Source organism: Lissotriton vulgaris, chromosome 12, assembly GCF_964263255.1.
Source record: "Lissotriton vulgaris chromosome 12, aLisVul1.2, whole genome shotgun sequence".
Lineage (NCBI taxonomy): Eukaryota > Metazoa > Chordata > Amphibia > Caudata > Salamandridae > Lissotriton > Lissotriton vulgaris.
The window spans coordinates 629041801-629058586 of record NC_141700.1 but is presented as its reverse complement, the minus strand read 5'-3'; the positions used below and the strand labels follow the sequence as shown (position 1 = coordinate 629058586).

Genomic DNA, 16786 nt, shown 5'->3' with positions numbered 1-16786 from the left:
TGGGACGGTAGGGTGCTGAGCTGGCTGCTGCTTCTGCTACTGGAGCCCGGTGTCCCGCCCGGTGTGCCTGCTTGGAACTTGGCGTGCTGGTGGCAGGTGGTGAGGACCCGGGTACCCCGGTCTGGGCCTGAGTGGCGGACAATCTAGGTGTGTGGTGTCGAGACCTCCTATCTGGGTGTGTGTCGCCCCGCCGCAACTGCCGGAGCCGTGACTAGAGGCGGGGGTGGCACGAACGCCACCAAGCAAGGGCCCATCGATAAGTTCACTGGCCCCGGAGGAGGCGCGGGGACTGCCGGGGGAGGCCAAAGTGCTGGACCTGACAACGCGGCCCTGATGGCGGCCATCACGCAGTCCCGCGACATGTTGGCTGCGAAGATTGGCGCGGTCGGTGCAGATGTGATGCTGCTGCGTCAAGATCTCCGCAACGCGGTCGCCCGCATCACAGAGACTGAGACCAGGGTCACAGAGATGGAAGGCGACGTCGGCACCCTTAAGAAGAAGGTGGCGGACATGGAGAGGATTCAGAAGGGCCTGGCGCTTCGCGTAGAAGATGCAGAGGGGCGGGCGCGAAGGAATAACCCGCGCTTTGTCGGTTTTCCGGAGGATTGCGAGAAGGGCCCCATGGATGCCTTCTTGGCACGATGGTTGGAGGGCTGGCTTCCCCCGAACACCCTGTCACGTTGCTTTGTGGTGGAGCGCGCACACAGAGCCCTGACGCAGAAACCACCGGCCGGGGAACGGCCTCGCCCAATCATTGCCAAAATCCTGAACTTTCATGACAGAGATGTCATACTCCGGGAAGCACGGCTCAAAGAGACTTTGCTGTTCGACAACCACAAAATTATGATTTTCCCGGACTACACCAAGCAGGTCCAGCAGCAGCGACACTCCTTCCTGGCGGCGAAGGCCAAGCTGCGTGGCCTACAAATCCAGTACTCGCTGCTTTATCCAGCCCGTCTCCGGGTGATCTTCAATTCCAGAACTCACTTCTTCGACTCCCCGGAGGCCGTCTTCCAGTGGACGGATGAGACAGTCAAGATTCGACCGAACGCCCAGCCGGGGCTGAGCTCCGGGCCCTCACGCGGCTCATCCCAAGAAAGGAGCGACCCACCCAGTAAAGGGAAGCGTCATCGGAAGTCCCGCTCACGACGGAGGTCCTTGTCCCGAGACCCCCTCTTGGGGGACACACAGCCCGACACGGACCAGTCTGGCAAGGAATCCTGATCATCCTATAACATTGACACTTGTCGATTGCCCTTGGTCCATTGCTGTACAATGTGGCGGACCGGACCTTGATGGTGGAGCAGACATTGACTGGTGCAGTATGGACTTATGTTTTGGCAGGGTCTGAGGGCCCTCAGGGGGCTGGTATATATCTGCTGTGCCTTACTTGTGATCCAGATGCTTGTGGGATTAGGGTTTGGGGCACTGTTTTTGGGCTACCTACTCCTCTTGGGGTTGGGGGGTGGTCCTGGGGGCGTGCCCTGTTAGTGGGGGGAATAATTGGGATCCATTGGTATGGTTGGCTTTAGGCGCTCTGTTCTGGGCCTGAAGCTCCCCATGCCGCGACAGATACTTCAATGTTCTCTGAGGTATAGGGGTGGGGGGTGGGGCTGGGGTGTTTGGTTGTTTGGGGGTCGGGGCTGGTTGAGGGGGGTGGAGGGGGTTGGGGTTGCTCTGAATGGGGTGCACGTGATTCTTGCGATATGTGCTAATATGGTGTTGGTGACCTGGGTCGGGTCCTGGGGGTCGCAGAGACTTGCTCATCGAGACAATGGTTGATATCCCGCGACCGGTACCTGCTGGTGCCTCTATGCGGATTCTGAGCTGGAATGTCCGGGGGCTGTTGGACAAGATCAAGCGTGGGGCTGTGCTACGCTGGGGCAAAAGGGATTTGGCGGATGTGATGCTCCTTCAGGAAACGCACATGTTGGGTACTAAAGCATTGAGTCTACAGCGGTTTGGCTTCCACCAGGTGTTCCATGCGGGGTTTACTAGGGGCTCGAGGGGGGTGGCCATTCTTGTTCACAGGCGGCTGTCCTATACTCATGAGCGTCACTGGCTTGATCCTCAGGGTCGGTTTGTGTTTGTGCGAGGGAAGATTGGGGCAGAACCAGTAGTGTTTGGCAGTGTGTATGCCCCTCCCCCGCTGCAGTGGTCCCTGGCGGAGAAACTATTTGACTTGTGGACTCAGATTCCCCACTCCCTGGCGGTGATTGGAGGTGACTGGAATGATGTTGTGGACGTGAGTCTGGACAGGCAGAGGGTACAGGGGGTCGCGGTTGCGGCCACGCCTACGCGGCTGAATGCAATGATCGATGGACTGGGATGGGTGGACGCGTGGTGGCATTTGCATGCCAGGGAGCGGGAATACATGTATGTTTCAGCAGTGCATGGCTCCCTCTCCAGTTTGGATTGTGTGTTCGTGCCGGGGGCCTTCCTTGACAGGGTGAGGGGGGCTGCGATCCGGCCTCGCGGGCTGTCCGACCACTCCCCTGTAGCGGTACAGATTGACCTGTGCAAGGCACACCAACCGTTCCGGTGGCGGATGTCTTCGTGGCATCTGCAGCGACCGGTCTACACCCAGCATATGCGCAGTGCAAATGCCCACTATTGGCAGGACAATCTCACGGAGGGGGTTGACGCGGTGACGGTATGGGAAGCCATGAAGCCCGCCCTGAGAAGTGTTGACATTGCTTGGTGTGCTTCTGCCCGCCGGACTCGACAGGAGAGCATTGTTACAGCGGCAGAGCGGGTGGAGGTGCTGGAGACGCGTTACCGGGGAGGGGGTGATGACAGGGCGCTGCGACTGCTTCTACAAGCGCAGCAATCCTACGCTTCGGTGTTGATGGATGAGGCTCGCCAGGCGTGGCTGGCTACACGGAGCCGGGTGTACCAATGGGGAGACAAGTCCTGCACCATGCTTCATAGGCTCTGTCAGCAAACGATGCAACCGATCACCTTGCCTGGGCTTACAGACGAGGCAGGAGTGGTAATAACGGACCCGGCGGTTCTGGCGGCGAGCTTCGCGCGCTACTATGCGCAACAGTACGCCTCTCGAGAGAGTCTTACACCCGAGGCGATTGAGGGGTTCCTTGTGGATGTCGCTCCTCGCGCGGTCTCAGACAAGGTACGGGACGCCTTAGATCTCCCCCTGACGGCAGAGGAGTTGGGTGATGCGTTGGGTCAACTTAACGTAGGTAAGGCGCCGGGACCGAGTGGGTTCCCCAGCGAATTCTATAAGAAATTCCACTTGCAGCTTGGGCCGCACTATAGGCGGGCGTTGGAACTGGCGCGGAAGCGTGGCAGCCTGCCCTCAGACTGGCGTCAGGCCGAAATTGTGGTCTTCCAGAAACCGGGTAGGCCCGCCACGAGTCCTATCGCCCAATATCCTTGATCAATTTTGAAGCCAAGCTCCTGGCCAAAGCGCTGGCGAACCGCCTGCTCCCGCAAATTACAGACCTCGTCCACCCGGACCAGGCGGGTTTTATGCCGCACCGGGCGACGAGACACAACATCCGGCGTGCACAGGCCGCGATAGACGCAGTGGGGGCGACCGGGGATCGGGCAGCGCTGTTGCTCGCTGACATTGATAGGGCTTTCGATTCGGTCAGCTGGACCTACCTCTTTGCCCTTCTGCCGCTTCTAACTTGGGGCCGGTGTTCATCTCCTATGTGAAATTGCTCTATACAGACATAACTGCCTCGGTACGCGTCTCTGGGGCGGTCTCCAAGAGGTTCCCCATTGCCAGGGGCACTCGTCAGGGATGTCCCCTCTCCCCTTATCTTTTTGCGTTGGCCATGGAGCCACTAGCCGTATGAGTGCGCCGGGACGCTTTGTATCGGGGCTTTGTGTGGGGGGCGAAACTCTCAGATCGCATCGCTTTGTATGCGGACGATGTCCTTTTCTTCATGACCGACCTCCACCGCACAGGCCCTCGTATACTAGATATGATGCAGGAGTTTGGTGAGGCGTCGGGGCTCTTTCTCAATCTACGCAAATCGACCCTGTGGGTACTGGGGGATGACCCGGTGACATGCCCATGGGCCGCGACCCTACAAGTGGCAGTCGGTGGCCTGAAATATCTGGGCGTCTTCCTATCGGCCTCGGCCGCGGTGGCGTGGGACCGGAACGTGCAGCCGGTGTGGGACAAGGTTCAAATGGATGTTAAGACTTGGACACGCATGCCCCTCAATATATATGGTAGATCCGCCATTTTTAAGATGGTTGCCCTGCCACGGCTTCTCTACCAACTACAGAATCACCCGTACAGGATTGACCCACAGTGGTTCCGTCGTGTTAACTCGGTGCTTGGCCGGTTTCTGTGGGCCGGGGGTGCCTCCAGGGTGGCACTGCGGACATGCTTTCTCTCCACATACTGTGGCGGACTAGCTTCCACTGATCTTCTGTCCTATTACCAGGCCTCCCACCTCCTGGTGCTCAATGAGTGGTGGTATGGAGATCATAGTGACCCGGCTTATGCATTAGAGCACTCTCTGATGGGGGATGCCACGCTCCATACCTTACTATACTCGGCCGGGCGGAGGAAGAAGCTGCCGCGGGCCACCCAGGTGGTCTTCGCGATTTGGAGACAAGCTTTGCGCCGCATGGGTTGGTGGGGCAGACTGACCGCTGAGACTCCGCTGTGGCATAATGGACTGCTTCCGGCACTAGCTTCCCTGTCAGGCTTTGGGGGCTGGGACTCGATCGGGATTTCCTCCCTCGGTCATGTCCTCACCGGGACTACACTTAAATCCTTCCAGGACCTTAGCTCCGAATTTCATATGCCCAAGTCCCAATTTTTCAGGTACCTCCAATTCCGCCATGCCCTCGGCCCGAGCCTGGTGGGTTTGGACCAACTTCCCGACTTTAGCCCCATTGAAGCCAAACTTTTTATGGGGGACCTGGGCGACAAGAAGGTTTCTCAAATATACCGTTCCCTGGTTACGCACTGCTCCTCTTCCCTCCTGACACTGAAGGCCTCCTGGGAGACTGATGTTGGCCCCTTGGATGAGGATGACTGGCGTGAGGCCCTTGAATCCCCCCGTGGGGCTGCCATAGCTGTCCGCCTCAGATTTATTCAGTTTAAATACCTTCACAGGGCATACTACACTAGGGAAAGATTGTGGAGAGCGGGCCTTATTGCCGCCCCGGAGTGCCTGAGGTGTGGAACTGAAAGGGGGACACTCTTACACACGGTGTGGTCTTGTGGGTGCCTGACCCGGTTTTGGATTGGGGTCTGGAACTGCCTGTCGGAGGTGCTGGGGTGGGACCATCCTCGTACGCCTAGACTGGGCCTCCTCCATGTCCTGGAGAACGTTGGGGGCAACATTTACAAACAACATCTTTTGTTATTGGGGCTGGTGGTGGCTAAACGGGATTTGGCAAAGGCTTGGAAGAGTGTCCGTGCCCCCCCACTCAGCGCCTGGAAGGCGGGACTAGACTTTCTCATGGGGCTGGAATTACCTGTGTTTGAGGCCAGGGGGTGCCCCCGGAAACACTATAAAATCTGGAAGCGGTGGGCGGACTACAGGGGGCTTACCCTGGACCCTCCGATTGACATTGATGATGTGCTACCTCCGGATGTGGACCCTGGAACTTAGGTTGCTGACCGACACCTGCATTGCCTTACATCTGGCGTCGCTATTTTGTGGACACGTGCACTGGGTTAGGGTGGGATAAGGGGTGGGTAGTTGGGGAAGGGTGTTGGGGTATGTTTCAGGGGATTGGTGGGGCAGGGGTGGGGTGGTTTTATGTTTTCTAAAATTTGTGTTCCTGGTCATGCTACTACCTGCATATTACTGACAGTATCCTCCTGATTATGGAGAACTGTATTGATGCTTGCCTGAACTCTCAATAAATACGGTTATGAAAAAAAAAAACATGGGTTGAACCCTTTGTCTGATTAAATCTTATAACCTGGATCGCACCGGCACTCCTATACGCTACATCCTTTATGTAGTTTACAAACTATTACAAGTGCTCTGTCTCTATACCTACTAGTGCCCCCCGTTCTCCTTGCATTTACTTATTTTGCGTTACGCCATCTCACACATCTTTGGGTTTCTTGAATATTCATATTTTGTATACACTTATTTTTCATCAGTTTCCTGGATTTAGCTTTGCAACTTAGACCCTCAGATCACGATCGACCCTCCAGGATGTTATGCACTTGAATTGTAGATCTTAAACTGGACCCTTGTATTCTCTGATAGCTCTTTTCTCTCTGTTCTTTGTTTTTTGAAAAATTGCTCAATAAAATTCACATGAAATCAAAAAGAAATGCACTGCATGGGGAATCTGTTCAAAAGGGGAGGAATCTGCAGTTAGAAGTATCCCATCCAACAACAAGGTACTTATCATTGGGAACAGTCTGTCTGGTGGATAATCTAACTTCAGATTCCTCACCGTCTTCCCGCCTCCCCGTTTTGTGGAGTGGATTCCTGCGATTATAAAAGGTCCGAAGTCAGATTTGGCACAGTGTCATCTCCAGTCTGTCTGCGCATGAGGGGGTGAACGAGTTGATGATCCACTGACGTCAGTGTGCAGGGGTGGTGCCTCTATCTGGCTCCTCTTCTGCAATTTCTTGTTAAAATCCAGATCCAGTGTAGCGCATGGGAAGATTTACAAGATAAGGAGTCTGTGGTTAGATAGTGTCCATCAGAAATAGCTTAACTGAAGATCATTTTTCTGGTTATGATTTTGTGTTCTATTAAAATAGTTAATGTTGTTGTTATAAGCAAGTGTCACATCTTAAATGATTGGAAAATATTTTGTGAAAAATATTACCAGACACTTCTCTATCGGGTAAAATATTAATTTTATAAAAAAGGTTTCACCTCTGTAATAGACACACCACCAAGAGCTTTCGCCCCACATAGGGCTACGTGAACCTCTGATACACCCCTGTAAATACCTGCACATTCGAATAAGGGCAATATCGAAGATATCCTAACAATATATTTAACAAAAACACATAAGAGCTAAATTTAATAAAAGCCTGCGATCAGTACAGAATGGTAATACTTAAAATACTGTTTCCACCTATATGTTGAGCAAAACAATAAGAAAGTATTGTCTTGCACTCCATTGCCAGGTTGGGGGAAATAAATGACTATATAATTGAATATTCCAATAATCATTTGCCTATATATACTTCTTGGTGGAGCTTACTTTATGCTGCTGTTTGCAGGTGCTGTCCTTAGGCACTTATTTTGGGGGATGGGGACTTATTTCTCATCATCAGACTTTGATCCAGAATTACAAAGAGAAAGACAGAGAAGGGAGAAAGAAAGCGGAAGGTCCTAAAAAAACAACAAAAGAGAAAATAAGGATAAAAGAGAACCTACAATAGTTTGATAAAGAGTCCAGAAATTGTAGGATGGTGGAATAAGATTGAAAAAAGCCTTGATATTCAGTACCGTGGCATTTCCTAGTGCCACGTTAGATTCCCAAGAAAAACTCTGGGCCCTTCCACTTTATTTATTTTACAAATTAGGCGGTTCTGTAGGCAACTGCTTGGAGGGACAGATATGCTATCAGGGACATATAAAAAGAAAGGCAATATACTACCCTGCACTCTTACATGGTTACTATAATTGTCACACTCCTACCTTTCATGACCCCATCTTCTCTGACTTGTGGAATGCTAAATTGTGCTCATGTGAAAGACTTCAAACAAGGGTCATTTAAGGGCGCCAAGAATAAGTCTACCCCAAACTGCTTTACGTAACGTAGCCTGTAAATCAGGTTTACTTACGCTAAGGTACTGTGTTTGGTCATTGGAGACTCTTGCTCTCACTTTGCAGGATTTCTTGCAGGATTTTGAGTGATACTCTTGTGATGTGAGGATGTATTGCATACAGTACTGAGGGGCTAGGAGTTTGGGGGGTCAGCCCCAAGCTGGCAGCAGTTTATATCATTACAGTGATAAAAATAGGGCCTTCTTTCATACATTTTTTAAAAGGCTGATGCATGAATATTAACCTTCTCCTGCAGGAAAATAAGTATATATATGTGTGTGTTCAAATATGTGTCACTGAAAAAAGCATATGTAGTTAGTTGACAGTCTGTCAAAATAGCCCAATCACCACTCCGCTGATACATTAATTTAAACAAAATTCTTATTTGTGTTTATGCATTAGCTAATTCTCCCAAATTGAAGTTCTCTCTGAATATACTGTTGATCATTTGGAATTTTCCGGCATGAACTCTAATGCAAACTACAAATTGAAATTGTTAAGTGATACATTTGACGCTTATCGTGTTTCTTATCCTTTGTGGGCAAACAGCTGTGGTATTTCAACCTTTTATACCAGTCTAAGGTTTCCACTGTACCTGTCCAATGAGGCCACATCTTTTATCTAGAACAAATGGAAGGGATCCTTTCTCTCCCTCACCTTAACTTTATTATTACTTCTTGTAGACAAAACCATTTTTCAGTACTTTTCCATTAGTGTTGGCCTGTGTATTTTGTAACCGAGCCTACAGCAAGACTTATAGATAGTTTTTCAACTTAATACTAAAGTCCTCAGAACGTTGAAGAGAGACCCATACTCTTCCTGTTACTTTAAAAATCCTCTTTTGGTTTAACATCTACAGGTTTTTTTCTGTTGTGACCAGGCGGTATTTCAAAACTCCCATCTGTCTTCCACAGACAGTATCTGGCCTTAATGGCTGTCGGAGCATAACTTACCTTTTATTTTACCTTTCTTCCAAACTAGCAGCCTTATGTTTTCTTAATTGAATGATAAAAGGACACTCTAAAACTCAGAAGCGGTCTAAGAATACAGCACCTCTGATCCGGCAGCTGCTCTAAATTATACCACTACTTTAGTACCAGAATTGTTGGAGCCTTTTACAGATATTCTTAGCTCTAGCTTTCAGTATCTTGTCAAGGCTCCGCCTGTGGATCAATTTTTGTTATGAGATCATGTGCCAGCAGTTCATGTGTCACCTAAAGGAAAGGATCTTTGCTGGCCATGCATTCAGGACCTCAGCAGAAAGAGAGGACACCCCTTTCCGGATACAGTCAACAACTCAGACACTGCACTCTTACTTCTGCAGAAGTAGCAAGGATTAAGAACAATTTTAAAATAAAACTCAAGGTTACAGCTGGTAATCTATGAATGTACCAATATATGCTCTCTGTGATCTAGAAATTCATTGCATCCTTACTCCCGATATAACTCAGTTTATATGTTACATTATCAAATGGATTTTAATTGTGGGCATCCATGCAGTGTCTAGTCAGCCAGTTTTGTACCTTTATGTGCCTTTCGTTGTTCTTATTCTGTACCCAGAGATTCTGTAGGTACTAAACACGAGGATCTACAACCTTCCAGAGCACAGAAGAATGTACATCAAACTTTCAAATAAGCAATGGGTTTACAGGATCACAAATATCAAGGGAATTTGCTCTTTTCGTTGAAGATGTTGCAAATACTTTGTTTTTTATTTTTTGGTGAGGGAAAATCATTACATTTCGCTCTTGTTAAATCTACATTCTTTAAGATCTGTGTTTTATCTTTAGAAATATTACAATGGTAGGCATTGGTAATATGAAATTTGGAGATTTGGGTTCAGTTCTTCGTGCAATATATTACAAATGGCATTCCATGTTTTGCAATTACCTCTGTCGGGCATTCTGAAGAAGATTACAGTCTCTATCCTTTCTTGCTTTTCAAGATATTTTCACAAATCTAGTTTGATATTTGATTCACACATTCTGTGTGAACGACTTATCTACTTTTGAAATGGATTTCACAGCAGCAGCCCTTTCATTAGAGCGAAGGAGTGCCGCCCCCCCACCACATTCAACCCCCCCCACCCCCGCCACCACATTCAACCCCCCCCACCCCCGCCACCACACTCAACCCCCCCCCCCCCGCCACCACACTCAAATAAAACAGGTTTTAAACCTGTTCACCTGTTTTATTATCGGTCTATTTTAATCCCCCTGGACCCGCCCCCAGGACTCTGACGAGTCTTTAGCCGGTCCAGAGAATTACACTGTGGTGGGGGAGTGGTAGTGCACTCCCTTCACTGCACATGGCGGTTTGGTCGGCCGTCTCAGGCCGACCAAACCCTATGTGCAGTGAAGCTCTCTCCAACCCCAGCTGAGTTGCTAGAACCGGAGAGAGCAGGCACAGGCTCCCCGTCTGCCTGGGGGAGCAAAATCCCAGCGCTCAGGCCAATCCTGATGCTGCTTTCGTGCAGCGTCAGGATTGGCTGCAGTTCATTCTGGGAGCCTGTGCCCAGAAGAAGCCTGGAGGAGCGAGATGATCAGAAAAGTTTACCACCTTCTTACCCCCTGCCCAGCTCCCTCCTCTGGCACGCCTCACCACTTTGGCAGGGGACAGGCCACTACTCAGATTTTAATGTATTACTAACTACTTTTTCTTTGATTTAAAAAAAACACGTTTTCTTCCATACAATATACATTATTTGGGTCAATGAATTGCACAAGTTGTGGATGTTTAAATTTGTATTCCAAACAAAGAATTTGAGTTGCATCCTATCACACTCTAGATCAACAGCATTCCTTTCTCTCTCATCTTGTATTTTACCTTTCAGAGACTGCTACTACGACAATTCTACTGCATGTCCAAAGTGTGCCCGACTGAACATGAGAAAGCAGACGCAAGAGCCTGCTCCAGTGGCACTAGAATAGAAGATTGGGTAATGCACATACTATACCCTACTAACCTACAGGATCGCTTGTAGGACCTGAGTATTGCCAACAGTCTGGGGTCTAGAAGCAGAAAACATTTGGCATCCAGTTACTGGAATCTGCGAAGTTGATAGTGATGTTTAATAGACCATGGTGTATAATTGTAGCTTGAATCATGGAATGTAATTTCATCAATGAAGGATATAGACATCTGAGACCAAAGAGAATTATAAAGCTAGGATAACTGTAATCTTTGGGGCCAGCTAGGCACAAATGTTAGTCACCTCATTGTACTGGGGTGGCCTGTTTCCCCTGTTGAGATGGACAGCTCCTAACTTTGAGCCAGACCACTGCATCTCGTGAGTTGATCAGTTCCCAGTGTGAGAAGAGCGGCATCAAACTTTAAGAAAGTCACCTCCTAGAAAACAGATTGCAAAGTTCCACCACTGAAGGGTATAGTAGCTATTTTAATAGCTTTTTATGGGAACGGAGAAGTTAAACAAACGCTAGGTGCCTTTGTTGTGCCCTCTCCCTGGAACAGGCATTTGCAGCTATAGTGCCTTTCATTTCCTTTCGGATATAGGGATAATGTCTTGTCTCTTTGTCTTTACTAGAGAGCTTTAGAAAACCCAGAAGTGCATCACTGTCATTTTCTTGAATAGCTTGAGCTCTGTATTATAAGCCAGCTCATTTATAATAGCGTCAGCACTCCACCTTCATTGGTATTCATAAGTGTTAAAGGTGTTTTGGGATCTTGCTGTGCCAGTCTCAGATTCGCCTACGTTAAAAGATGCTTCTTGCTGGGATGGGTAACTCCTCTTTTGAAAATGTCAGATTCAAGGGACGTTAGTCTTAAAGCAGGCCTTGTATCTCATAAATACACTGGAGCTGAGGCGACTGTGATGACTGTGCCTTAAAATGTTTTCGGCATAGAAAGGCCTCCATGAGTAAAATCAAATGGACAGTAGGATGGGCATGACCTACCTGACAAAACAGTGGGGAACAGAATTCGGAGGACTCAAGAAAGAAGCTTGTTCTGGTTTTGATACATTGCTTGTAATTTTTCCAGCCCTTCAGTCCGCCATACAGGAGTACAAAGACGCTCACGCTCTAACCAGAATTATAAAAGAAGACAGAATTATTGCTGATATTTTCAAAGCTGCTGTGTGGAGATATGTTTACACATGTCTAGGCTAGCTGCAGGCCACATACCTAAGTAAATAGAACTTGTTTGGTTGACTGCCATTTATTTTCTCTTGTCCCCTTCTTGTTCACTGTCCTTTTTTTTTTCTTGAGACAGTGCGAAGGGTCTTGCTGTTCTGAGAATTAATGAGTAAATGTCCCATGATGGAAATGGAAGAATTAATTATTTGTAACCCTAGATCTTTATCATGGGAGGCTTCACTCAATTTATGACACCCTGTCAGCCTGCTTGGGAAGCCATGACAGTGCCCTGATTTTTAACTGCAGAGCAGCGTCCTTTGGAGTAGGAACACCGGCCTAACTAGCCTAAAGGCACAGACAGTTCTCCCCTGTAAACTTGTGCTGTCCACTTTCATTTGTTTCATTGTAAAGAATTACAAAAGATGCTTCCACTGATGTGTCATTTTAAAGGTATTCTTTGTTGCCCTTTAAAAATAAAAGAAAATGTGTGCCATTAAATAGACAGGTGTTAAGGACCAAGAGCTTTTGCTGTTAGTGTTGTAAGATGCCACACAACAGTCTGTTCGACCCACACTTCTAACAAATGAACTCAGTTGAAGACTTTGTTTTAGATCTTCACCTGGGATAAGCTACTCACAGTTGCCAAATGGGGACATTCATTCCTGCGAAGATTGCGCCTTGTAGGTGGTGTTTGGTAATCCCTTTGAGATCACCGAACTTCCTATTGGACATAGTGAAAATATTCTGGTATACTACCTAGTCTTATGGTGGTCTTGCTGCATTATTAGAGCCAATGTGTGTCTCTTGCTGAATGCAGTCAGTGCAGTCCTTTATAACGCCTACACTACAGATGCCATTACACAGTTCGAGGGAGTCCTTAGTCTTTAGTGGAAATACAGTCCAGGGTTTAGATGACTCGAATACGTTGAACTTCAGCATAAGCATGCTGCATTCCCAAGCACAAGAAACATAATGGTTCACCAAGGCTATTTCTATAGTGGCAGTGCAATCCTTACTGTCTATACATTGGAAAGGACACTACAACCCACGCCTTCAGGAGATCGGAGACTGCTGTAGGCAAGGGCAGAATGTCAATCTGTAAAATGTTTAATGTGAGTTTGTTGTATCTCCTCTTAATAGTTACATTCAAGCTGTTGCCACACTCTGTGTTTTGTGGCCCTCTTGCGACTCGCCAACCCATTGCCAACTGTATTATATGCTCTGACCACGTTCATTGGTAAGACCGCCTCTACCCAGAGGATAAACTTGCACAGGGCTACTTAGGAGAATGATGCAATGCAAAGTAACATGTACCAAGTCATTTGGCTTTCTTGCAACACCTTCAATAGTCTGATGGGCAATTTGTCTATTTCTGTTTGTTAAACACCAAACAGGATTGTATTTGTGATAGAAATTAATGTTTATTTAAGTTCTGGAGAAAAACAAACATTTATCTCTAAAGTATACATCATTCTAACCACCGAGCTTTGCAGCAAAACCTGGAAAAAGCAGTATTTGAGTGGATTGACTGCATGTCAGACCTTAATCGCCAAAGACAGGCTGCTGTCTGCAACTGAATCGGTCTGTGGCCTCATCACATTGTCTGGAGTTTGATATATCAGAAAAACTGGAATGTGTTGAAAAATAAAAAAGCATTGTCTTTGCGTAATAAAGACCCTCTTCTGACACCCACCGCTAATTCAGAAAAACATGCTTTCGTGATGTCAAACACCCCATGGTCTGTCCACTGTTACACAAGCATAGAGGTGTTTTGGAGAAGCTGTTAAAAAAAAAAAATCAAAGTATGTCAGATCACTTAAAAAAGGAGAAGATATCTCTGTTTTCCCTCGCGAATGGTGACTTTGGAAACCACTGTCCTGTCCCTCAGAGTGTACATTTAGCTCTTGCATCGCATGCTCTGGACATCAATCTGCCCCAAGAAGTGTTATATTCGCATTGAACTCTTCTTCTACTAACCTATCATAGGGACTTTTTCAATGAATTTGGATTTCAACAGTATCAAATCTATGAAGGAATACCAGCCTGACGAAGGATTTGGTGTGCAGCTCTTTTTTAATGTATTGTTGGTGTTAAATTTTAATTAATTTTTGGGACCATATATGAGTAAGAATTAGTTTACAGTGTGTAAATATGTTTATAAGTGGTGTTTAAGAGCGTCTCTCTTAATCACAGTCAAGACTTTCCAGTGGGACGTCACACGTGCTTATGGATTCTATGGGATGTCACATCCGATCACAGCTGTTGATGTCTCCTGCATAATGTCACATCGGCTTATAGTGCTTATGGAATGCCACAACCAATCACAGCTCCTGATGAAACAGATGCAATTTTGCATACTGGCGTAGCTGCTAACGTCTGTGTGATGCCAGATCCAGGCTGGTAGACGGTGAGCGATGTGGAACAAAAATGTTATGGGCCATCAAATCTTAATTAACGATGCTTGGGTCTGTATTCTGTTCCCCATATTAGGGGTATATTTGTAATGACAAGTGGATGCCTGCACAAAATTGTCATTCTGAATATCGTACAGAAGTGAAGTATACACAAGAAAATTATGTTTTAAATTATACACATAAATCACTGGCTCAGCTTGATAATCCTTACATTGAAAAGCTCTTAAGGTCCTGGAAACTGAAGCTGTAGAAGTGGGAATGATTTTCAACAAAAGCCCTAACACTGTGCTGCCAGTTTAAATGTGTTCAGCTGTCCAATTGACGTCCTCAAAATGCCAACACCCAACTGCATGACATGGCTTTGTAAAGCACAGCTCTCCCAAACAGCATTGTTTGCTGTTATGTATGTCACTTACTTGCTTAGCAGAAAGAGTGGAAAAGCAGAGGAACAGGGGCGTAACACAGGCCCCCGCAGCCCCTGCAGTGCGGGGGGGGCCCCCTAGCTCTAAGGGGCCCCCTCGGCACTGCACTCTGGCCGGAGAGCTCCTGATTGAGCCCGGAGGGGACCCCTCTAAGTACTGTGCAGGGAGGCCCCCTCACTTTTCGTTACGCCAGTGCAGAGGAAGCAGTATACCCTCTTACAAGGGAAAGCAGACTGATGACTTGCGGTAAAAGACTTGTCATTGCAGTGGTGCCCGCTTCTTTGGAAATACCTGCTAAAGCTGTGAGATTGGTTACTTTCTACAAGTGTACTACACCTATCACCAGTCCGCATGCGTGCACAGTCGCCATCTTGAGAATCTTGTGCTTGTAATGCCAGCGTACGCAGGGGATTGCCATAATACACCATCTCTGATCATAACAGCTGGTTTCAAATCTGTTGAACATGTCACTGTTCCATTAGGAAGTAATTCTTTTATTTTTGGCAGTCTGTCTTTTTATAACCTCCCCATCCGCCAGTGAAAATACATGCGGCTCTGTACGAGTATGTTTTTGGAATCCATTGCACTATTAAATAATCCCTCGTTATTACTACAGGGCACAAATCAACTTCCATGTTATTACCTCAGTACACCGCTACTAATTAGAGAAATCATTGCCTACTGTCTCACACTTTTCCCACTAACACATACTTAATGTATTTTATCTCACTGCACTGACTGAGCCTTTGCTTATAACTGGTATACATGGGAAAAAGCTTAACATTAACCATAAATGCAGATCCATTCATCAATTGTATTTATTGACATTGGACATGCTGTTCCACTTGAGGACCCACCTCTCCTGAGTTACGCCGGTCTCTGCAACATTAGAAATAAAAAGTGTATTAAATGTGGCGGGCACATTTGTACAGCTATATTACATGTGTTCTAATGGCAAATATATATTTCGCAATCTTACTGGTGCAAGACACGTGGGAACAAGCCTGTGATAATGTAGGTGGTTTTCTCACATGTAAGTACAGGCTACCTTCTGAGGGTATACAGGACAGTATAGCTGTAGGTTATAGCTATAGTTATTTTTGTTTCAAAACCCGTCACATGATTAAGCAACACATTTCAGCCTGGATCCTCAGAGTGCAGGCTGTATTTTTATATAAGAATGTCAGCATATTATCCCGGCTTGGTTTGCACCAGTCAGATTAGCTGTGCGCAAAAGACAAAAATCGCAATGCCAATTAATAGGTGTGTGTCTATATGTATGTTCCCAGGGATATAACGTATGTGTGTATTTATAAATGAAAGTATAAATCCTGCTAAGCTAATTTTTGTATATACAATGTAATTAAATAATATATGCACAGATAAAGATACTGTTTGTTACATCTGCATATGAGTTCAGCCTTTTAGCATTTGTCATGTATGTGCAATATTTGTTTCGAGATTTGTTTTTATTTTTTGAAGCTAATAAATATTTTTTTCCTATAAGCATCATCTATGCTGTTTCTGAAAATGCATTAGAGTTGCGCAAGTGGTATTTCATGTTAAACATTTAGTTTGGAAACGAACTTTAAGGCTGCAATGTTTCTAGGGATATTATGGCAAAATGACTGTGAAAACAGAAAATATTCACGGAATGTCATTGTGTGTGGTTATGACAGGTGTTCGTCTAGACGTCAACCATTAAGGTTGCATTTTCGTGGGTGAGGGTATTAGAAAAATGTAGTCAATTGACATCAATGATTGGGTTTACTTGTATGCATTCTGCTGGGGTCCTTTTGAGGCTGTCACTCTCAGAAGGCCACTATTATTGCTCCTTGCACGAAAAGATTGAATATCAGTCACACATTCTTCCTTTTGTAGTGTGGGGCTCCCCATCACTAGGGCAAGTCTTCTTCCTCTCAGTTTCTCTCCCCCAGAATGTCAAGAGGCAAGGATTGATAACTTAAAACAAAAGATGCTGCAAGAACCCGGAGCAGAGACCTAGTCAAAATACACTCTTCTGTGAACCCTCATCTATTCCTGACTTGGACTACCCTGGCATTTCCTTATGCTGTTGGTCCCCAGCCACACCTGCCTGTTGGGTTTCTATGATT

At 46.9% G+C, this 16786-nt stretch overlaps 1 protein-coding gene across 1 annotated transcript in view; it reads left to right on the top strand.

Annotated features, from left to right (window-relative positions):
• Positions 1-16184, top strand: part of DEF8 (differentially expressed in FDCP 8 homolog) — a 185271-nt gene extending 169087 nt beyond the window's left edge. Inside the window, exon 13 of the mRNA XM_086945782.1 lies at positions 10576-16184. Within this exon, the coding sequence (XP_086801908.1) occupies positions 10576-10672 (97 nt within the window). The 3' untranslated portion in view covers positions 10673-16184. The remainder of the gene's footprint in view (positions 1-10575) is intronic.
• Positions 16185-16786: the final 602 nt, after the last annotated feature.